Source organism: Vombatus ursinus, unplaced genomic scaffold (genome assembly GCF_900497805.2).
Source record: "Vombatus ursinus unplaced genomic scaffold, bare-nosed wombat genome assembly UNPS02011767.1, whole genome shotgun sequence".
In the NCBI taxonomy this organism is placed as follows: domain Eukaryota; kingdom Metazoa; phylum Chordata; class Mammalia; order Diprotodontia; family Vombatidae; genus Vombatus; species Vombatus ursinus.
Genome location: NW_020951545.1, coordinates 3,441,614 through 3,465,540, shown reverse-complemented (window position 1 = coordinate 3,465,540; position 23,927 = coordinate 3,441,614). Strand labels below are relative to the sequence as shown.

Genomic DNA, 23,927 nt, shown 5'->3' with positions numbered 1-23,927 from the left:
ACCAGTATAGAAAGGGTAAAGGAGTTGCTGTTTCTCGCTGGTGATGATTTAGAAGACAATAGAAAGATGAAAGGGATTGGAGGAGTAGATATCAGATGAAACTCACTTTATCCAAATCAGAAAAAGGGTTGAATATACATACACAGAGCTTGGTGTGGAAATCATCAAACTCAACAGGGAAACTGGGGATACTGAGGAGGGAATAGCCACAAGCAAAACAAAATAACTGGAAATTAAAATTGCCCATGAATTGGAGAGTGGCTGAGCTAAACTGTGAGATGAGTGCTTCCCCAGAAATCTTAATAATCTTAAGAAACAACTTTGAAAGACTTCAACCTGCAAAGCAATGATCAACAAAGCCTCCAGAGCACCTATCATGAAATATTACCCAATTCCTGAAAAAGGGGTAAAGGACTCAATTGCTAAGAGAAATATATTTTCATATATGACTGAATGGATTTGTTTTGCATGCCTATGCTTATCTGTTACACAGGTACACAGGTCCCCCCCCTTTTTAGTTGGGGAGGAGAGTCAAGGGGGGAGCATGACTAGTAACAGTGAAGCAACAGAACATTTTTTTTTTCCTAAATGTACAGAAGAGAAGGAAATTCAGAAGGAAACGAACAGGTAGAAGAAATTTGAACATAATATATTTAATTCATTATATACTTTTTTTGAAAGAGCAAGTGGTATGGAATAAATTTAGTTACTTATATAATCCTGTTTTGTGCTCTACTTTGTATATGGAACTGCTCAATTTTTTTGTGATGGTTGTTAAGTTTAAAATAAAAAATACAAAAAAATAAGTACCTGTCTGCCCTAAATCGGTGATCCTATGTATCATGCATGCATTGAATGAAATTGTACTAGAAATCTTTTTTCACGAGTTTTCAAAACCAGCCTGTCTAAAATAATTAGCACAAAAATGGTGCTGCTTACTTGTTATAAACAAAGTGGGTACAGGAGGGAAAAAAATCTATTTATTCATCTTCCATTGAGGGTGGTGTAAAGTAGGAAACATCCATCCACTGAGAAGAATGTAGAATGTTTAAATCAGAACTATTTCAATGAATCACATAATGAAGTTTTCTTCCAGGCGCCATGTTATTTGATTATTTCCAAGAGGGGCAGTTCTACAACTAGGTTTTTAAAAGAATAGTATCAAGATAAACATGTAACCATGAAAAAGTACTTAGGTTTCTACATAAACAGCTATTGGATAGCATATTCAGGCTTTATCTCTAGGGAACAGATTTGCTCTTTCTCTTGACTCCCAAATAAAATGATTAATGTTTAAAAGCCATTTTCCTCAGTCTTTAATAAAAAAGTCTTAATTATTTGGAGAAAAATGAGCACATGACATGGGTTAGTTGCTTCTTCCTTCCTTAAGCATTTGTAAATCCAAGACTAAAGTCAAGAAGACCAAAGTGGAGGGAGTGTATTGGTGCATGATTTTCTGCTTGCAGATGATTGTGCACTCAACGTAGCCTCTGAAGCTGAGAGGCAACAAAGCATGGATCGGTTTTCTGTTTGCGCTAATTTTGGCCTAATAATTAACACCAAGAAAATACAGGTGCTTCACAAGCCAGCACCACACCATCCATACATGGAACCATTGGTTATGGCAAATGGAAAAGTTTTGAATACCGTGGCTAAGTTCACTCACCTTGGCAGTATATTTTTTAAGGATGTACACATTGACAAATGAGGTTGACACACGCACTGCCAGATATAGCTCAGTATTTGCGAGGCTCCGGAGGAAAGTGTAGGAGAGAAAAGATATTAGACTGACTATCAAACTGAAGGTCTACAGAGCCATTATTCTGATCTCGTTGTATGCCTGTGAAACCCAGACAATATACCAGCACCATGCCAAGAAAATCAATCATTGATATTTGAATTGTCTTAGAAAGATTCTGAAAATCACCTGGCAGGACAAGGTGGCAGGCATTGAGGTCCTTTCTCAAGCTAAACTGCCAAGCATACAAACTTTACCGCAGAGAGCGCATTTCCAATGGGCTGGCCACATTGGTCAAATGCCAAGTATACATTTGCCTAGAAGAACTCACACAAGGCAAGCACTCACATGGTGGTCAGAAGAAGAGACAGAAGGACACTCTCAATGTCTCTCTTGAGAACTGTGGAGCAGTTTGCATAATGTGGGAGACACTGGCAAAGGACCGCCCAGCATGGCATGCCCTCATCAAAAAAGGCACTGTGCTCTATAAGCAAAGTAGAATCGCAATAGCTCAAAAGAAATGTAAGATACACGAATTTAGAGAATGCACCCCAAATGTTAATATGGACTACTTGTGCCTGACCTGTAGTATAGCATTCCAAGCTTATATTGATCTGATCAGCCATAGACAGACACACTGTAACTCTGAGTCTAACATAGTGGTGTCATTTTGGTCCTCTTTGAGAACAAAGGCCAACAACCGATTTGTAAATCCAATCCACTCTATGTATCATTTTCCCAACAGAATTCACAGTGAGCTTTTTTGTTTTATTGTCATTTAGTCATTTTTTAGTCATGTCCAATCCTTTGTGACTCAATTTGGGGTTTTCTTGGCAAAGATACTGGAGGGGTTTGCCATTTCCTTCTCTAGCTCATTCTACAGATAAGGAAACTGACTTTCCCAGGGTCATACAGGTAGTAAGTGTCTGAGGCCAGATTTGAACTCAGGGAGATGAGTCTTCCTGACTCCAGGCCCAGCACTCTATCTACTGTGCCACCCAACTGCCCACAGTGAGCCTAATAGGGTAGTCATTAAGATCTAGTTGATAAAGATTTCAAAGTGTGTTTCGTTTTGCTTTATTTTGGGGGGGGGAAGTCCTAGGCAAACTGATAGGAAGTCTTGAAATTCTTTTTTGAATATTACAACAGTAGCAATAACTAGCATTTATATAGGACTTTAAGACCAACAAAGCACTTTATACAGGTAATTTCATTTGATCCTAACAGCAATCCAATGAAGTAGGGGTTGTTATTATGCCTATTTTACACAAAATATAACAGGTTTTGGAAAGTCAACTTATTTGCTCAAGACCCCTGAGCTAGTAATTAACCAAAGAAGATACAAAGTCTGGTGTTACTGAGTCCCAAGGTCAGTACTTCCTTGTTTTATAACAGGCTTCCTTTGTAAAATTCTGAGAGTAATAATAAAAGGATCTCTAGAAGGGATACATTAACACCTCACCTATACAGAACTCAGCTAGAGGACAACTTCAATTATATGGAATATCACCCAGAACCAGGAAGCAAAAATAGGTACCTAGTCATCAAAATAGGGACCATAAAATCCCTGGACCTCAAAGCTCAAATCCTAAACTTTCCTAATGTCTGATATCCCTCCGAACTTCATTTTCAATATATACACTTTCATTCTACACAGTTCTGACAAGCCCTGGTTAGCTGCATGCCAAAAAGAAGATTATAAGTCTAATAATTAAAAAGAACGGATTGCAATAGGCTATCACACTGATATCAAGAGGTGGTTAAGTGACCAATAGCAGAACATAAAAAATCATAGTAATCCAGGGCCATTGAGTGTACATACAAACCTCCTACGTATTCCCAAGGGGTTGTGAGACATCCCTGTTTTACAGCAAACAAGACAATAAGTAGAGGGAAGGAAAGAGAATAAGTATTTATATAGCATCTATTATGTGCCAGGCACCATGCTAATTAACTTAAATATTATCTCATTTGATTTATAAATATCTTTTTTGATTCAAACAATGTCTATAATCATGACTGGAACTAAACAAGAAAAGGCTAATTGATGTTTGATGTACTTTAATAAATCCATGAAGGAATGCACATGTTTTAGAAGACTTTCTCAACCAAATGACTAATTCCATATTTCAACAGAGCTCTCATTTCATCAACATGGTCACTCTCTGAACAATGAGAATATCATCCCATCATAGCTGTTTAATTTTTATCCACATTCTTCCATACCCCAGCAAAGTGTCATTCTAATACTTCATCATATCATAAACGTGAATCTGAGTTCTCTTCCAAGGCTATGTTAGTAAAGCACAGGTCTGGCAAGGCTACAAGGATTTCTGGTAGGGGCACTGTGATGAACTCCTTGTCTCAGATCCAAAGACCAACCTAGGTAAGTTTGGGGAGGCTCATCACCAAGTCACTATTAGAGGTAATGACCTTTTTGGTCACAGCAACTCTCAAAGGTCATGTCCTAAGTTTTAGAGAGTTTGAGATCTACATCAGTGAAGGTAACACAATAAATAGAGATCCCTAAGTCCTTCTACAAATCCTTCCCCAAAGTACCAAAGGCCTTTCTCTTTGAATCTTGTGGATATGCGTGCAATATGAAGGCCATCGATCACTAACCATTTTTGCTACACATTCACCTTTTTTTATGTTCATAAATGTCCTCAATTATAATTTTATGCAACTTTTCCCACACCAGCCTTCATTGGAAATGTATCTGCCTATTTCCAATCATTAGATGTGACCTTTGGATCATTTGCAGTTTTGCTTCTTCTGAGATCATGCAATTACATAGCTCATCATCAGGAGATGGTATATAGAAGATGGGAATTGTGTGTCAGGGAATAGCTTAGGATCACTGAAAGCCCTGTTCCATTTCCCAAAGGCAATCCATCTTGAGTTCCTCCTCCGACTCAATTAGGGTCTAAAGCCCTACTCATACATAGACTGATAGACTAACTCAATGTTGTGGGTATTTTAAAAACCTCAGCTAGTTGAAAAATTCAAATCTACAACGATGTTTGCCTTATCAAACTTTTAAACCACCAAACACTTAATCAAAATGTGGTTAATTATGAGAAGCCTCTCAATTGTCTAGGTGATATTTAAGTAATATTAACCACAGGTTATATTTTTAAACAGAGGCCAGGAATAGTGTCAAATAATTAATCCAAACCAAAATTACAATACCATGTAAGGTTCTGAACATATTCATACCTTCTTGATTTTTTTTCCCTTTTCAATTTCTTTCAAATAAGCATCCAAAACCTGAAATTCACACAAAGCCCTTTAAATATGTTGGTTTAGACATGCGCAGTATGTTTATCACTAGCTCAAGCCAGACTTTACAATCAAAAGAGCCTGAAATATTCTCCAAAGAATGGAAGAAATAAAGAAGAAAAGTATCTAAAAACAGATCTTTTCATGATAAACTATCTCTTTTCAAGTTTCTCTGCATCTAGGTTTGGAGAATACAACTGAATTAAGGCAAGAAGAGAAAGTAAAGAAGAGAAAATTTTACCAAGTATCTCAAAAGGCCTTTGGAACATATGACTTTAGATAGATGACCTTAGGTTTAGAACAGAAAGGGATAGTGTCAGTAGCCATATAGTGCAACATCCTCATTTTACTGAAGGAAGCTGAGATCCAAGAGGGGTAAATCAATGGCACAACATCACACAGATAGTAAATGTAAGATGGGAGATTTGAACCTAGGCCCTCTGTGTACCATGCTGCCACTATTTCATTATAATAACTATTTCCAAAGAAAATATAAAAAAAAAAAACCCTCCACTACCAACAATGGATAAAAAGGAATTAGTCCTGTTGAATGGGATATGGTCAGTTTCCAACTTGGTAATCATGCCAGAAACAAGCTTTCAGAGATCCAGGTGAATTTCTGCTATACAACACACAAGGGTAGCTAGGTGGTGCAGTGGATTGAGCAATGGGCCCAAATTCTTCTTCCTCAGTTCAAATCTAGCCTCAGACACTTACTAGTTGTATAACTCTGGGCAAGTCACTTAGCTGTCTGTTAGGCTCAGTTTCTTCATCTGTAGAATGCTCTAAAAAAAGAAATGGCAAACCATTCCGATATCTGTGTTAAGAAAACCCGTCATAAAGAATAAGACACATCTGAAGAACAACAACATACTAAGAATATAACAAATAAACAAATGTTTTCTATTCCTACTGAAAGTTAATTTCCTTCTATTAACCTGAGAGACATATTTGAAGAGTACAAAGAAAGTAAACGAACTCATTATAGCTCTAATTTACATGGGATTTTCCTCACAACAACACAGTAAGCTAAGTAATAACCATTAAAATTTATATAATGCTCTAAAGTCTACAAAGCACTGTCCCTTACAACAACTTCATCATACGCACTTTACAGATGAGAAAACTAAGGCTAGGAAAAATTAACTAATTTGTTCATGGTCACTCAGCTAATAAGTGTCAAGGCCATCATTGAAACCTAGGTGTTCTGTCATCAAGGTTACAGCTCTTCCTCACATATATACTAACAAGCAGTAGTATCCTCTTTACAAAATCAGGCATATGAAATTCAAAAAAGTTGTGTGACCTTTCTAGTTTTATATGCTAAGTCATTGGATTCTAACTTCTATGTTCAGAGCCTTTTCCATTACCTCAAAGTCCTACAAAGTTTTCCATTCAACAAATACTGATCCAGATAGTTAAAGATGACCTTGCATCATGCTAAATCACCAGTGTCATTCTGTTAAGACTGAAAGCAAGGACATAATTGCATGGTAAGGAACCTTCATTCTCCCACTCCCAAAAGTCCATTTCTGCATCTAGTTGGTCTTTTAGACTCAAATCCCCTCAAAAACATAGGGGAACTTCCAAAAATAACTGTCTCACGTAAGAAGGATTTTGTATAAATATGCTATGTTGTTAAACCGTGAGTCAGGAAATACTAAAAACATTTGAAGCTTATCAGTAAAGTCATACAATCTTTAAGGACTGACTCTAAATCAAAGAAATAAGTGATCTAGAACAAAATATCTTGCAAGTTGTAAATCCAGGTCTCAGGCAATAGGTATCATTGCCCACAAATATATGCTCTCTCCTCTACTTTATTGAAGATTACTCAAAATAGGAAAAGCAATTATTTCTCTCATCTTTTTATTGAAAAAGCAAAGCTTTAATAATTACAGTTCCCATTCTTATGTATTCCCATAATGTACCTAATTAACACTCTCTCCCCACCCCCTTAAATTGCACATTCCAAGGGTCTACATTAAAATATTTAGGCAATGGGATCCATTTCAAAATGGCTCCTGTGACCTCATGCCCAAAAAATAAAGGAATTCCAAAAGACGTATCACAAAGATGCATTCTGGATTCAGAGATGTTTACGTATATCTGCTGAGACTTCAGAAGGATTTCCTATTTCCTTTGACTAGAACTTTATAGGTTTAAAAACATAATTAAGCTAGGCATTCTGAGAATGTACATTTACATTAATATTAATTAATGCAAACAGCTGCTTCAAAAAGCTAGCCAGATAAAACTGTTTTTTGGTCAGGTGTGAAATTTTATTGTTCTGAAGTTATGAGTCATTTAAACTAATGACTAATTCTGTTAGCTACGAAAAATCTAATATCCATATAGAAATTGCTTCCAAATAATATATGTTCAGTTACACCACAGTTATACCCATACATCAAAACTACAATAAAAGTAGCAAAAATGAATGTCCAGAGCTAAATGAGAACAAAAAGACAGTAAGTTTAAGGAAACACAAAACAAATTGTTTTACAGCAACCCACAAGCACCAAGGAGACTATACCACTATGAAATTCAATGATATCTAACATGCTAATTTTTTTAGGTCTAACATAAAAAGCATTTACTACTTAATACCTTAGCACCTTATTTCATCACATTTTCTGTTATTTCATGATGTTCTTAGTTTTTTAGCCTAGGCATGTTCAGGATAATCACATATCCCAGGTATTATAGTTACCCTTCATGGAACCTGATAATAATCATTATCATCATCATAAAAGAGGCTAATCTTCATATAGCATTTAAAGTTTTGCAAACTACTTTGCACATATCATAATTTAAGCCTCCAAACAACCTTTTGAGGGTAAGAAAGAGAAACAAGAGGTAAGAAGGGAGCTTTTCTTTCCTTTTAACTTCCTGAAATAAAGCAAAGGTACCTCATGTGATAAAGGAAAAGAGTGGGGCAAAGTCAACATTTGGACTGGGGTGTTTATAGCTTCTCCGGTCCCTTTTCACAGCTGGCAGAAGGCTTATTTTGGGGAGCACAATGTGAGCTGTCTCTAATGGCACACCAACAAGGGAAACAGCTAATAGAATGTTGTGAATTTTGTTGTTGTCATATAATGGCACTTAGATGCATCTATTAAAAACCAAACCAAACAAAAACACAGGTAGATGATCCAAATGTTCAGTTACCAAGGACATCAACGGTTGCCTGTCCACACCAATTTCATTTTTTTGTTCTTTAAACAAATCATCACTTGCAAGCACTAATGTTAAAAACAGAAAAACAGGCTAGTACACAGTGGCTATAAATGCCAAATCAATTTTCAGCAGATAATAAAGTCCATGTTTTACAATCAGCAATGCACTGTTTTACTACCCAAAAATGTAAGCTAATAATATATAGCTCTACTAAATGGAAAATGCAGATATGCTGTTAAAAAAATGGGCTGGCTGTGAGACGATGAATCGTTTCTGCTGGGACCTTCTTAAAGCTATGTGTGCAAGTGTTTTGAAAATATCACATGATGTGGCCATGTGTTAAAAATTACAGCCAGTTAAGTTCTCTGCTAAGAAAAATATGTGGGCAATTTATGAAATGCACTCCAGGATGGAGATGTCTTAAGTAAAACCAGATTTTGAAAACAACCTCCCCACTCCACTTTTTTTTCTTTTTTTGAAACTTGAACTTTAAAAAAAAGTTCCAGGCACATCTGGAGAACAGGACTAAAGAAGGGGTGGTCTGACCTAATAGCAGGCCATCTTCTGAAAGAACAGCATTATTTTGGGGTTACAGTGACTGTGATCACTTATTGTCCTTTTAAGGAAACAGTCCTAAATACTGCCATGGGCTATAATGAAGTATTTTGTGGGTCAACATATGCTCTTTGATAATTCTATACAAAGACTGATAGATATATAAATATTTCATAAAGTTTAGAGTGAACTTCTACACCTAAACACAGCCAAACTCTCAAGAGTAAATCTGTTTCCTTCTTTTAAGCACTAAGGCATAAATATCACCACCAAAAAAAGTTTTGAAATAAAGATGTCCACTTCCTAAATTTAACTAAATGACCATTAGGAAAATATTTAACTCCACAGTTTATCAGATTCACAAGGTTCTGTGTTGCCACCTTTGTGTTCCCTAAGCCTACTTTGTGTGGGTATGATCTTACCAACAGAGATGTCTACATTTCCTAACTGATCTCTTAACTAGCAAACCCTAAATTGTGGCTTTCTGACCTGCCAACATTAAAGGTTTAGGAGCCAGTCACATTGTAACATTGACAACTCTTTGAACAAGTTCAGTTTGCCAACATCTGTTTCCAGGGAACCCTACTTCTATGAAAGAGATCCTCAATCCGATCTCTGTTACATCATGTTTTAGACAACCAGGAACCAGTTCTGACACCTTAACTACTAAAGATTCTTTGAAATATAAATAATGTAGTCTAACAAAAAAGCAATGACATAATATCAGATTACATAAAACACATCCTTTTTAATCTCTGCACATAATGTGTTTATTTTAAAATCTGCCCCAGATGGCTAATATTGCACATATACATATATATGCACACACACACACATCTATACATACTATATACATATATATTGTGTGTATACACACAAATACATATTATACATACATATACATGTATTTCTATTAAAGGGCTAAAATATTCTGTGAACAGACTGAGACCCTATAGGACAGTTTTTAAAGTGCAGATGGGTGTCAAAAATAGCCAAGTGTCAGATCTGCTCAACTATCTTCACGTTGGCACATGTTCTCAGTCACAGCTGTTAGTGTATTCTCTGTATCCAAGTGCAAGGTTTTCTAACACTTGCAGTGGACTATTTTTCATTAAGAAGGGGGTGGGGTAAACACATTACTTTTAGATGTATTCAGATGGTAAGAATTTGATATTTAATATACAGACACTTATCAATACCCCATAACCCTTAAAAATAGTTTGATACCTTTTAAATATTTAGCAATTTAACCATCATAAAAATTGATTTTTAGAGCCACAGGTTTATAAAGTGCTAATCATCTTCTTTTAATCACTTATTCATAAACAATGTCTTAATCGATTTCAAACATCTGATAAACAAGACATCCATTCATTTATTCATTGAATAGATATTTGCTGAGTGCTTACAACGGAAAGAAGAAGATTCAAGTGACAACAGAAAAATCAGACTAGAGGAGGCCATTATTACAAACTGATAAAATAAAGCAGCTTTTGGCTTCAATTTATTATAAACACAGGCAATTTTTCAGACTCCAATCCACAGACCTAGCTTTAGCAATCTAGTCTGTGTAAAATCAAATTGAGAGCTTAAAGAGTTAAAGTGACCTTTCAAAGACCTCAGTCATTAGCTATGCAAATTAATTTCCCCATATTTCAACCATATAAATTCCTAGTCTCCTGAAGAAAGAAAGAAGAAAGAGAGAGAGAGAGAAAAGAAAATGCTATCACAACTGAAACCCTCTTAGGCGTATATAGCAATGATGATCACAAGTAGGAAGCAAAAGATCCAGGAAGAGGAAAGCATTCTCAAATAACTAAAGATACCTACATGCCACTAAGGTTAAAAAAAAAAAAGCAGTTAATGTTTTCAAATACCATGTACCATCTGCAAGGTGTATAGACTGACCAGGAGCAGTGCTTTTTTTTTTTTTTTCTGCTTGTCCTGCCCAAATAATCCACAAGAATCAGCCAGCTGTAGAATGCTTGTATGTCCCTGGCTGTTTTATCTAGAGATGAGCTGTTTCATCAGGCACATGGCTCTCAATTCAGTCCCTCTGAAAGCTGCAGATACAATCCATTCTCTGCTCAGGCTTCTCACAGAAACCTCATCCCAGGCAGCCCAGTACAGAGTACTGCTTTCCCTGGCAACAATTAGGACAGCCGTCTTGCTTCCAAAGATAACATTTTCCCTAGGAAACTGATAAACACTAGATTTCCAGTTCCACAACAGTTTTCACTAATTCAGCAAGATCACAGAATTGGCTTTTTTGTTGTTGTTGTTGACTGATTTTCACTGATTTGCCTGACGGCATCTAAAAGACTGCTGAGTTTAGGGCAAGACTGAAATCATCTATCCAGTGCTTCTACCACTTTGCTTAGGCATAAACCTGGATCTTTTCCCAGGATTCCTCTATACCTGAAACTATCTCTACAATTGGGATGTTCTGTTCACTAATACCAAGTATAGCTGTCAGTCAACAAGAGAAAGAACGTACAATACTTCTCTCTGCACTTAAGCCCCAGAAAAAACTGCACCCACAAATTAAACCAAGGTATATTTCCACTGTTTAACACACACACACACACACAGCAATTTCACAGACTGAACCACTAGCTTAGTAAGCTTCTTTTAACCTGTCTTCTTCACCACCCCACTTCTGCCCCCACCCCAATCTATTATAGACCCCCAACACACACATACATATACACACTAGGATTAAGTCCCCTGAAAACTGTACATTTCATGATACGGAATATATTTTTCCATACATAATTTTAAAAGTAAGCTTTCTTCCTTTAAAAATGAGAAAGAAGATCTGAATAATGTTAACTCACCAGGCATCCTTAAATCAAGTGTACCACAATGTAAATGGCTCACTCCTAAAAGCAAGCCTATTTAGGGCTCAGTGCCTCCTGTTCTGGAATGAACACAGGGAAGTGAGAAGGGCCATCAGAACTGACTGTGGCAACGTAGCTGGAGGCAGGATGCTGGGCGCGTGCGTTTGCCAGGCAAAGACAGATGGAGAGCTGACATTCCGTATTGCACTTGGAGCAGAAATGTGAATGATGACAGGAGCACATGTGGCCTTGAACCCAGCCCTGTCTCTTCAGGCAGAACAATGACAGGGATGTGTGTGCAAATTATCACAACCCCTACCTCCCCTCAGCTGACTCCTCTTACTCTACCTCTCACTGGCAAGTTCCAGAGTACCACAGAACAGAAAGTAAACTACAGAATGATAAGCTAAACACTGAATAATTCATTTTTCCTCTAAAAAGTTAACCCTTCTTTTGCCAAATGAATAGAGGCAAGAAGGCCACTTACTAAGACCTGCTTCCTTTCATTCCCAAAAGTAAAATGTTTTCCAGTCAATACTTTTATTTTAAATGCTATAATTTAGGACTTGATGTTTTTTTTTTAATTAAAAGTATAAATACACACACACACACACACACACACACCTCTCTAGGCTTTTTTTTTTTTTGGTTGAAAATTCAAGACAAGTATGAAAGTCTATTTTTAAAGATTTTTTTTAAAATATTATGCCAATTTCTCACATTGAGCAAAGTATCAGAATCACTCTCTTTGTCAATTTCTCAGTAGTATGTGTAAAATAGAGCCCACTTAGAAGAAGCAGACCACTTTTATTTTACTAGAGTGCTTTTAACCCCCTGGGATTCCTGCATTGATATGTTCCAAACATTTGCAGCTTCCTCTCCTTTACCTTGCATAGGGATCCATGGGAGATGAAAACAAAATCTTCCCTGTAAAGCCTTTTCAAAAGCAGCTAAACAACCACAACTTCCCGATTTCTGATTTTTTTTTTTGCACACCCTTAAAAGTTTATCCTTCCTGTGAATAACGTATGCTGAGCTAGATTCAATGGAGTCTTCCTTATTAAGCTTTAATGGACACCATGATATATAAAACTACAAGTCTTTGTTATGGTGCTTTAGATAAAGCTGGCTATTTTCCTCTCAGCAGTCCTTCTTTAGTCCTTTGTAAAATATCCATGCCTCATAGGAGAAACATAGCCTGCCTGACTTGCATGCCTTCTCTAAATGCCAGGCATGAGGAAAATACTGCTTTCTTTCTAAAACTCATCTTCAATTTAACACTTTCAAATCTTCAGAGGATTGTGTATTTGTGTTTTACTACAGGAAAAGATTTTTTTTTTTTTTGCAACACAATGACAAGCATATGCTGGGTCCCTTTACTTTCCCAATGTCTCTTCACTCCACTATAAACACAGAAATGATCCAATACAGGATCTTCTGAAAAGTCTATATGTTCCTTTAATATGACAGACATAAGCCCTTTCTTTATACCTTTAACTCTTGCTATCCCTTAGTGGTACTCAACATGTCTTGCCTATGATCCATACTATGTATGCTTTTAGCCCTTGTCAGATTCAATGAATTTCTTCTGCTAGCTGCCACAAAGAACTGATAAAATCCATTTGGGAACATAGGCAAAGACTTATCTACCCACACACTCTTCTCATACCCCTTCCCAAGAGCACAACAGAGCACAACCTGTTTCAAAGAAAACACACACACACACACACACACACTCACGTGTATACATACATCTCCTACACAAACAAAAAATAAATCATCTTTGATAAACAATGTCAGTGAATAAAAACTTCAACAGCACCTAAAGACTGCACCCAATGAGAGCTACTTCATCTATGAAACCCACAAAAATCCATCATTGTCAGATACAACTTGTAAAAAGACTACAATTCATAATGATTACTCTGTTCTGTCACTAATAGTATACTGCACCCTATTTATGAGGCCAATCTTTTTGTTCATCTTAGTTAGATGTCACTTGTAATGAGGTTCTGTGTAATGGATTTCAGTACAGTTAAGAGCCAAGCTGAAACATTCTTATGACAGAAAGCTTTATAGCAGGGGTGAGTGTGATAATCAATTAAATCCATGCCATAGGGGGCTTTATAGAATCTGCCATCCCTGAATTTCTGTATTTTTATTTTTAAACAAGGCATTTTTTCAGCTCAATGTTAGCTGCTGTTTTTTTTAAGATACTATGCCTACCTGAAAAAAAGAAAAAAACATTTTCACAGTTGGAAATCCAACTTCTCATCAATATGCACAAAGACTCACTTTTAAAATAGAAAAATTACTTGTCAAAATGCACAACACATTTTAATAAAACCGGATGATATCTGGTTTTAAAACTGGGTCTTAATATCAGTACATTGCAAGTCCCTAAACCATAGCTCAGAAAATTGAACTTCCTTATGCTCTGTGATTCTGTATCTTTTCTATGTGTAAAAAGGCTTTTTAAGCTGTTATCTGACTACCGTAATTGCCACTTTAAATTGATCCACATCAACAAAACCTGGATCCCTGGAGATTCTCACCTAGAAATCTGATTGTAGAAGGGACTAAGAGAATGCCTGAGCATGAGACTAGTTCAGCATTTTCTCAAGCAACCAGCTGCATGCATAGGTTCCCCCCACCCCTTCATTATTTAATACATTGAGGCAGGCAACAGCCCATTTTTGGCAGTCCTCCCTGAAGATGGCATCCTGGAGGTGTATTTTTATGCAGTCCCTTAGATACAAATAACTTTTTTCTTTTAAGAAAAGTAAAGACATGGTACAAAAAAAATTTATAAAAAAAAAGGGAGAGGCAAGATCCCTGCTTTCAGACCTTATGACAAAAAGGGGGAATCAAAACACAATGAGTTTATTTATAGAGTTGCACAAAACAAGATAAATTAAGACCACTTTGAATGTTCTGCCTGGTACAGAATAAACTCTGTCACATCATCATTTAGGAAATCTTTTACAGATGTACCAACTGGTCAGGGAATCGCTTGAGAACAGAGATTCCTGGGCTAACCTATTAAATTCTATTTCTTCATTATAAATAATCCTGTCAATTTAAGCATTCTCTATCAAGAATGCCTAGTATTTAAAAAAAAAAAAAAGCAGGTTTCTTTTGTTTGTTTTTAACTGACTAGTCTTTTTTTTTTGTTAACCACTTTTCACATTCTCCATATCTGAAAACGTAGCCAACTGCATCAAGTTGGGCTCTGTTCAAAAATACACACAAACCAGTTTACTACAATAGATTTATATCACATACTAGAAAGGCAGGATTATGTACTGTATTACTAGAGGGTATTTTTCATTTATTTCCAAAACATTCTAGCTTTAAAGTACAGATTATCTTTTGTTCAAACCTGACTTGCCAACAGGGACCACAAGTCTACTGAAATGCATCTGTAGTTAATGAAAGCTCTCCCTAACAGTGAAGTTAGATTTTGACTCAAAGCTTTTCTGCAGGTCTTCTCAACTTTCCTCTCTGCTTCTAGCAGGCTGTTGTGATACATTGTGACTTCACACAGTGGGTATTAAGTGAGTTAATTCAAAGGAGCTGAAACCTCATTGATCCTAATTGAAAGCAATACACCCAACCAAATACTTTTCTACCCCATCTGCTCTGGCCTGCCACCAGCTATTCAATACAAGAGAATTAATAGTTTCAGATATTCTAACGGACCCAATAAAGGCACTCATTTAAGCAAGGCTGCATTAACAAAGTGAAAAAACAAGAGCAAAATGGGTTCAAATGGAGCATTTTACTCCTAGTTGGCTTTAACAAAGCTGAATAAGGCTTATTCTGACTTTTTATGTGCAAGACTTGATAAACTGAATGAGAAGGCACTCAATGATCAGTCAACGAGCATTGATGAATGGTCATTAGGACCCCCCTGATCTTAGGGTAGACCCTTCCACAAAGTGGCACACCAGCTTGAAAGGGCGGACTCACTAATGTCCAGATTTCCCCGCTTGCTTGTTACACTCTCACTTTCAGACCACTGGCCACCAAATGAGGCTGACATATTGGAAAATAATCATTTATGGGCAAGTGGTAAAAAATAAAATGGAGGCATTAGCTCTGCTTTCAAATTCAAATCTGCTAGTTTTGTCAGACCCCAAAGGTTGTGATTTTCCACCCAGCTGGAAGCTATTAGTGTTTTCTTAAGGCATCTACTGACAGGGCAAACCCACCTAATGTGTACTCACACATCGGGCTAGGCAAGATGGACCTCTCCTCTGGATGACTTCCTAACTTCCCATCATTTTGACAGTCAATTAAATAGATACAGCACCTAATAAAAATGTATGTTAATTTGTTTCTGCTCCTGAAAGACATCTAAAAGTGTACTTTGTAAACTGAGTAATATATTGACTCCTGGCAACAGAAATAAATCCAGTTATACCTTATCCACAGGATGAAACAAAATGACCTAGATATGAGTTAACAAAAATCAAAGAACACCAAACCATAGGAGGGTCAAGGAGCACAGCAGAAAAACCTTTTTTATTTAAAGTCCATTAGAATACTTAAGTGTGCTATGAGAACATTTTAGTTGTAAATCCTTTCCACATAACTCTGATGAAAAACCCAGAGACCATAATCATGTTATTTTCCCTAAATTATTTCTATCTGTTCTGTGGCTTCTCAACTGTTCACAAGTACCTTAGTTACATGACAAAGAACAGGAGGCAAGATAACTATCTCAAGTATTTGGAGGGAGTATAAACACTACTATGGGGGCCAAAGGGTTATTTAAGGAAGTCCAAGAGGTCCAAAGTACAAGTAAAAGAAGAAATCAAGTAAAGAGGAAAGAGGCAGCATAGAGAAAGCTTTTTTAATAGGTGAGTCCTACCACAACAACAGAGAAGACAAGTAGCTCCAGTCTATAGAATCATTTGCAACTAGACTGGCCCAAGCCCTTGACAATAAGCTATCCTGTGGAGAATAATTCTGTACGTCTAGGAAGGAAGCCTAGTCTACCAGAGAAAGTGGCTGAGTCAGGAGCCTTAGGCTTACCTATCACTTCTACGAAACTAAAAGCTTCAAGTTACCAGTCCATCTGCAATGTGACCCCCTCTCTCCCTCATCAAAAATGAGCAAATCATGTGCCTTCAAACTGAAATTTGAAGATATAGGAAGTAAAACCCTAAAACAGGAAATAATCAGCTAGGCTGATATACCAGACAGTCTACGTGGTTTTTTATTTCTTTCTACAGAATAATATTATTATAAACACACAAGTAATTGTTCAAGTGCTACAACTAACTCTTTTTTAATTCTTTGAAAAAGTTAAGATGCTATGAACCAATGCATTTGGCACTCTCCATCATTTTGTCAGAATTCAGTTCAGGATTTGTGAAATATCTGCTAAAAGTGCTAATCTGTGTTCACGGTTCCTGGAATTTTTTAATTGTTTAATTGTTTTGGTGGCAAACTATTCAAAATGGTTCATTTTCACCAGCTTTATTTCTGGTTATCACTACCCAGTATTCTACAGAAAGCTGATGTTTTGGGAAGGCATACTAAAAGGAAAGCAGAAACTTGTATCTCCAGGATAAATTACAGCTTCTCAATAAACACTTTAAATCTCATCATACTGTTAAACCAAGACCACATTTTAAAAGAACTAAAGCAAGATTAAAGTACTTTGGGATTCTAAATGTAAAATGCTTGCTTATTTACCTGGGGGGTTGCTACCAAGCTCTTTTGCAGTACCTTCTCTTTATTTAATGTCCCCATCACCAAAATCCTCCCCTCTGCACCCACACAAGATTTAACCTTCATCTTGTAGCATATGCATGAAAAAGAACCTATCTAACCGATCAATTGTATATTTAATTTTTGTTCCATTTTTCATACCAATCTCCATTAGGTTAATATGAGAGAATCAGTAACTACCCATATTTTATTCATTTGAGAGAGACTGCAACATTCTCTGGAAAACCTTTTGTTTCCACGTCCCCACCTCCCCATTCTTACTGCTGGCCAGTTAGTTTTTGTTAAAACGCAGGGGTGATGGCGTATGCTCCAATGAACTTTCCCTCCTCTCAGCACCAGAGACAAAAACCGGCAGCCCTGCTCTGAGCTGGCTGCCATCTGGACAGCTTTCTCTCAAAGCCCACCCCACACCACACTGCAGGCGAAATTGGAGGACTCCAGAGCTCTGTGGGGCTATTCAGGACATACCAATTTCACATTTTCTGCTTGTACGCTTGCAACAATAAATGCTAATGAGGACTATGAATGACAATTTTAAAGACAATAAAAAGGTCTCCAAATCCCTTGCATATGGAGGCACTGTTTTCAAAACTTCACCTTCTGTTACTGAGTTGTTACAGTCTAAAGGAGGCAATGAGATGATCAAAGCAGAACTGAGTCCTTAAGATTTCCAAAGAAAGCCATCTTCATAAGCTCAGTAAACAGTAGACTTTACCCACGTACAGAATCACAAATGCATCACACATTTTATCATCCCCCCCCATAGAAATGCAGCTTATTACAAGTTGCCACTAATTATTGTGCATATACCAAGAGAGCTTAGCAACTCTGGTTTCAATCATCGGCTAGCCTAAAAGTTAAACAGTTAAATAGAATTTATCATTTTTATGGAACTTTAGAAAATAAACTATGATCTTTATTCTTATACAATAATAGCCTACCAAAAAATTTTGTTCAAATTAAAAATAGACAAAAGATGTATAAATGTGGGGGGTTGCCTAAGTTAGAATTACAACCCCCATAAATAAATGAAAGTTTCATCTGCCTCTACATAGTTTAGAATTGCTAGAATCTCCTTATCATTAAAATGGATTAAAACATTTTCAACAAAATCCACCAGGTGGAGCAAATACACAGCGATACAAATCCCTGCATTTCTTGGTCACATTATTCTTTTGCAAAGGGCTCATTTTCCTTTAACAAACTCCCTTTTGCTCACTCCACTTTACAAATTAACACAATCCACACAATAATGTGCCACACTGACATACAAAATCTAAGTTCACTAAAATACAATTTTGAGTTACACTGGATTTTATACAACTAAAAATCTCATTACAGAACTGCTTCATTTGTCAAAAATCACACCCAACACTGTGATTTAACCCTGGTATAATTCTAGATTTAAACTACACTATGACTCAGACTAGATACAAAATAAAATGGAATGTGATGTTGCATTACTATATGTGTTGGAACACCTGGGGATGTGATAAAAATGTGTCCATCTTGATTTAATGGCCTCACCTCTGTGTTTTATTTCAAGTGTACCAGAATCAAAAGGCAGTGGCCTGGGGCTTTTGGTTAGAGGACCTGGGTGCCAATGCTACCTCCTACTCTGTTGCCGTGGAGTATCCTCAGTCAAGTTCCTTAAATTCTTTGAGCCTCATCTCCTTCATCTGTAAAATGGGAATAATGCTACCACTAAAAAAAGGCATTTGTGAACTATTATTTTAGTTAAGGCGTTTTAAAAACTGTACCTCGTCTACAGCTAAACCACAGAATTAAAACTTCATAATATTCTAAATTTGCTTATTATAGTTATCTTTAATCAGGTGATAAAGACATTATGATGCCTCTCTCACAATATCCTTAATCAGGTGATAAAGACATTATGATGCCTTTCTCACAATATCCTGGTGCTTAAATTAGTTTCTCAGTCCCTCCTCCATGTCTTGTGCCCTATTTATAACTGGCACAAGTCTGCTGTTACTGATGGGATGTAGTTTCTTTGTTCAACTCCCTTCTGGATTCTTTTTCTCCTCCCCTCCCTTCCTCTTTCCAGGTTTCCATTTTTTTGAGACCTTGCCATTTTGTTCCCTTATTTATTTTTTCATTCATCCAATGCATAGATCTGAACACCTAGTATGTGCTAGGTGCCATTTTTTCCCTTCTTAATTTCTACCCTTTTACCGGTTCCCCATTCCTTCAATCCACATTCTTCTCCATCCACTTTCCAAAGTCCTCTGCTCTTCTCACATTAGATACTGCATTCACTGCCAAGGCCTAATGCTACACATGGTGTTAATGCTGTCCGTTTTGGGAAAATGCTATCTGGATTCAAAGACCACGACCAAGACTAGCTTAAAATGTACTAGTGGGAGAATGCCAGGACTGGTGGAAGAATAGTTGGGAACATTGACAAGAGGCTTAATGTAATTGTTCATGGGTTTTTCTTTCCCCCTCTTTCATATTTACACTGGTGTTAAAAACGAAAAATAATCCAAAGGAATGCAGCAGGCTGAGACATAAATAAACATGCATATCCCCAGGCATATGCATAACACTTATGGCAAAACTACATTATGCTGCCTAATAGATCATGGTGATACCAATTTCATCACATGACTCTCCATCCGTTTGTTTAAATGATCATGCATATTTTTTGCCAGTCAAGTAGGGAAATGCACTAAATATCTGTAATACTCCTATAAATATAATATGGGGAAAATACCATTTTCATATAATCCTTACAAATTTCTTAGAAAAGCTCCTTCAAGTGGTCGAATTAGTTCTTCTAAGCTGTGGCTACACAACATAGAAAGTGTAACTATATCTCATTATATACATGTAACTCCTGTTAACATTAACCAGAATTATGTATGCACCTTTCCTAAAGAAGTAGTTTGAAAAAGTAAATCATATGTAGCCATAATTTCAACCTTCCATCCCCTCATCCTCCACACCCATCATCTACATAGCAAAACAAAGGGCCTGTAGCATTTCAGCTTGATTTAAAAAAAAAAAAAATCAACTCGCACTCACTAGATCTCTGTGAAAGATATTTTGATACAACCTTCCTCAAACATTTCTCTTAATAGCTGTCATAGGACTTCAAAATGACTACCTATCTCTCACATCCTCAGAGGTCCTTCCCTGGCCCCCTTCCATGAAATCAAAGTTGTTATGTATACCTGATGACAAAGGTCAGTAATCACATTCCAAATCCAAGAGGATACATAATTTTAAAAGTTATGGCACCATAAGACTTCTATTTTGCACAAACAGGTTTGGGGCAAGACCTCAAATGAGATCAATTACATTTACAAGCTTTAAAGATTTCACTTTGGGTTTTCAATAGTGTGGTTACCATTGAGCGGCTCCCCCATCTACAAGCTATCTGCAAGCTAAATCGTTACATGAACTAGGAAATAGGAAGCACAGCAAAGTAACACCAGAAACCCAACAGTTAATGTTTGTTGTTATTGGTATACATAGTGTTATATACCAATGCCAGAATTTTTGGAGAGAATACTGAAAAGTGCCAAAAAATGTGGTGTGTATGTGTGTGTATGTATATGTTTAAATCTGTCTTAAAAAAAAAACAAAACAAACAAAAAAAACTAAGTCTTTCTGTCAATGTAGTTCAGGCTAGGAGACTAGAGAGCAGTGCTGGCAGGAACCTCAAATTCCTGACCAAACCCTCTTCCACACAATGCCTTGTGAATGAAAGGAACCCAGGCCCTGCAGAGATAGCCTGCTGTCAGGAACCAGACCCGACGTGGGTGGACAGACGGGGCTGGCCTTGCAGGATGTCAGAGCACCACACTGCTACTAGAGATACAGGGTTTTCACATAGGCTCAGACTGGATGTTTTGCTCTTCAGGTAATTAAACAAGGAAGCAGGGCTGCTGTGTATGAGTCTGACCCCACTTGCAGAGGCTCCAGGGTTCTGAATATCAACTTCCTCTAGAACTGCCTGGAGCAACAACAAACATCTTCTAAACTCTTCCTTTCCCCTTCCCCCTCCCTTCCTAATGCTAACCTCTGAAACAAATCCTCCCCAGAAAGGCAGGCGATCTCATTGTACAGTGTATATATGTTAAAGTGCAAAGAAAAACCTGCCTTCTTGGAAGCAAAAAGTCCACCACTAACTGTTGTTTCAGTCACGTCCGACTCTTCATGAGCATATTTGGGGTTTTCTTGGCAAAGATACTGGATTGATTTGCCATTCATTTCCTTCTCTATAGATTAAGGCAAACTGAGAAGTGACTTGCTCAGGGTCACACGGCTAGTGTCTGACACCACATTTGAACTCAGGTCTTCCTAACTCAGGCCAGATGCTCTATCCACTACATCACCTAAGTTGCCCTTATCACTAACTAGTAGCTCCTAAAATAGAAAAGCAGAAGAAATTAACATCTGTCCACATTCCTATCAGAAGTTTTTATTTTAAAACAGATGAAGACATCTAGCTACATAGATATATCTACATATAACATATATATACAAAACTACAGCATATATATATATATATTTATGTATACCTGATGACAAAGGTCAATAATCACATTCCAAATCCAAGAGGATACATAATTTTAAAAGTTGTGGCCCCATAAGACTTCTATTTTGCACAAACAGGTTTGGGGCAAGACCTCAAATGAGATCAATTACATTTACAAGCTTTAAAGATTTCACTTTGGGTTTTCAATAGTGTGGTTACCATTGAGCTACCCCCCCCATCTACAAGCTATCTGCTTGTGTGTGTGTATATATATATATATATATAAAAACTCTTTAACATACAGCTATGGTGGGGGGGGGGCGGTGGAGGAAATATGTGTGTGTACCCTCCAAGACAACATTTGAACTCGGGAGTCAGGAAGACCTAGGTTCAAATCCTAATTAAATTACTAGCTCTGTGACCCTGGGCAAGTCACTTAACCTCTACATATCTATACGTAATAGATATATTGACACAATACATATGTGTGTGTATATATGTATATGTATATATATATATAAAACATATATGTAAAAAACTTTATACTATATATAGGTATGTGGATTGGAGAAGGAAATGGCAAACCACTCCAGTGTCTTTGCCAAGAAAACCCCAAATGGGGTCATAAGGAGTCAGTCTGGCACAACTTAACAACAATAAAAAGTACATAGATAGATAAAGCTATCTAATTTAAAAGAAAAAGTACTTATAGGAATCTGGACAGATGTTAATCTCTTTGGCTTTTCTACTGTAGGGGCTAGTAGTGATGGGACTTTTTGCTGCCGAACTACATCTACTTACACATATCATACACATGTAGATAGATATCAATGCAATGTATAGACAATATATAGATAAGTAGATGATAGCCTATAAATGGTACAACAAATATGTTTAAAACTCACAATTTCATCAAGATGAGAAAAAGTTTCTCTGTGATTTGGAAAGTGGTTTTCACAAAACTTAAAAATACCTTTGTTCTCCCCCCTCCCCCTGATTAGTATAAATACTAATTGATATTTATTTCCTTTATCCAAACCTAGGATTTCATCAGTACCAGAAGGCTCTAGCTATGGGAACTTCCTTCTACCAATGAAGATCTTGCAACTCTTTCTACAGCTTAGAGTCAGGGCTTGCCCAAAAACACAAAGCCAGTCTTCCTGCCTACAAGACAGAAGGCCTACTGGACTTGGACTTAGAAAGACCTGAGTTTGAATCCTACCTCAATTACCAGCTGTGACCCTGAGCAAGTCACTTAACTTTTCTAGGCCTCGGTTGTCACCTGTAAAATGAAGGGTTTGGACTCAATGGCCTTTAAGGTCCTTTCTAGTTCTAAACCTATGATACCATGATCCCTCTTAGCCATTATACCATATCATCTTTTATCCTAAATACCACACCACCCTCTTCCCTAGAAATCCTCAATTTTTTTTTTTCCCCAAAAAGCAATTTGGTCACAATGAGCAGACTTTAGTACTCAAAATACTTCCTTGAAAAACAGAATACATATGACTGGCTATTTTCAGTTTTCAGAATGAAAATACTTTATTTACTTTGTGTAATTAAAGCTTGATATGCTCCATTTTATTCTCTTTCAGAAAGCTTATGATCATTAGCTGAATTCCCAAAATGCCTTTTGTAGTAATTTTCCTAAAATTCACCCCAAAGCAGAGAAATGCCACTACCCAGTCAAAGAAGTAATAGGAGCTTTTAAAAAAAATTCATACTTGAAAGCAATGATTAGAAACCTATAAATAATATATCCCTTCTTCATCTGAAAATCCATAGAGTAAAATATTGGCTGAAAGAAGACAGAGACCCAAAGAGAGAGGAGTACAAAAGCCTGCCTGCTTGTCTGTGTTCAACACAAAGAACATTAAATGAAAACAACTGGCGGACAGCCAAATTCCTATAGAGGCAAAGAGATTCAAATAAATTGATTTCACGCATCACACTGACCTGGGATCAGTGTGCAGTGGTACAAGGCGCTCAAAGCTCCATGTGGGGTAAAGCCCATTAATGCTACCAGAGTCCTAGGATATAACCAAGAAAATATGAAAACTCAAAATCTCTCTGAAAAGAGACC

General features: G+C 36.9%; 1 protein-coding gene across 3 annotated transcripts in view; it reads right to left on the bottom strand.

Annotated features, from left to right (window-relative positions):
* Positions 1-23,927, bottom strand: part of RUNX1T1 (RUNX1 translocation partner 1) — a 176,136-nt gene that overhangs the window by 114,309 nt on the left and 37,900 nt on the right. The window contains exon 1 of one of the 3 annotated variants that reach the window (XM_027856965.1): positions 11,593-11,662. The exons of the other annotated variants lie outside the window; for them this stretch is intronic. Within the exon in view, the coding sequence (XP_027712766.1) occupies positions 11,593-11,599 (7 nt within the window). The 5' untranslated portion in view covers positions 11,600-11,662. Of the gene's footprint in view, positions 1-11,592; positions 11,663-23,927 lie in introns of those variants that run through there. 3 annotated transcript variants of the gene reach the window in all.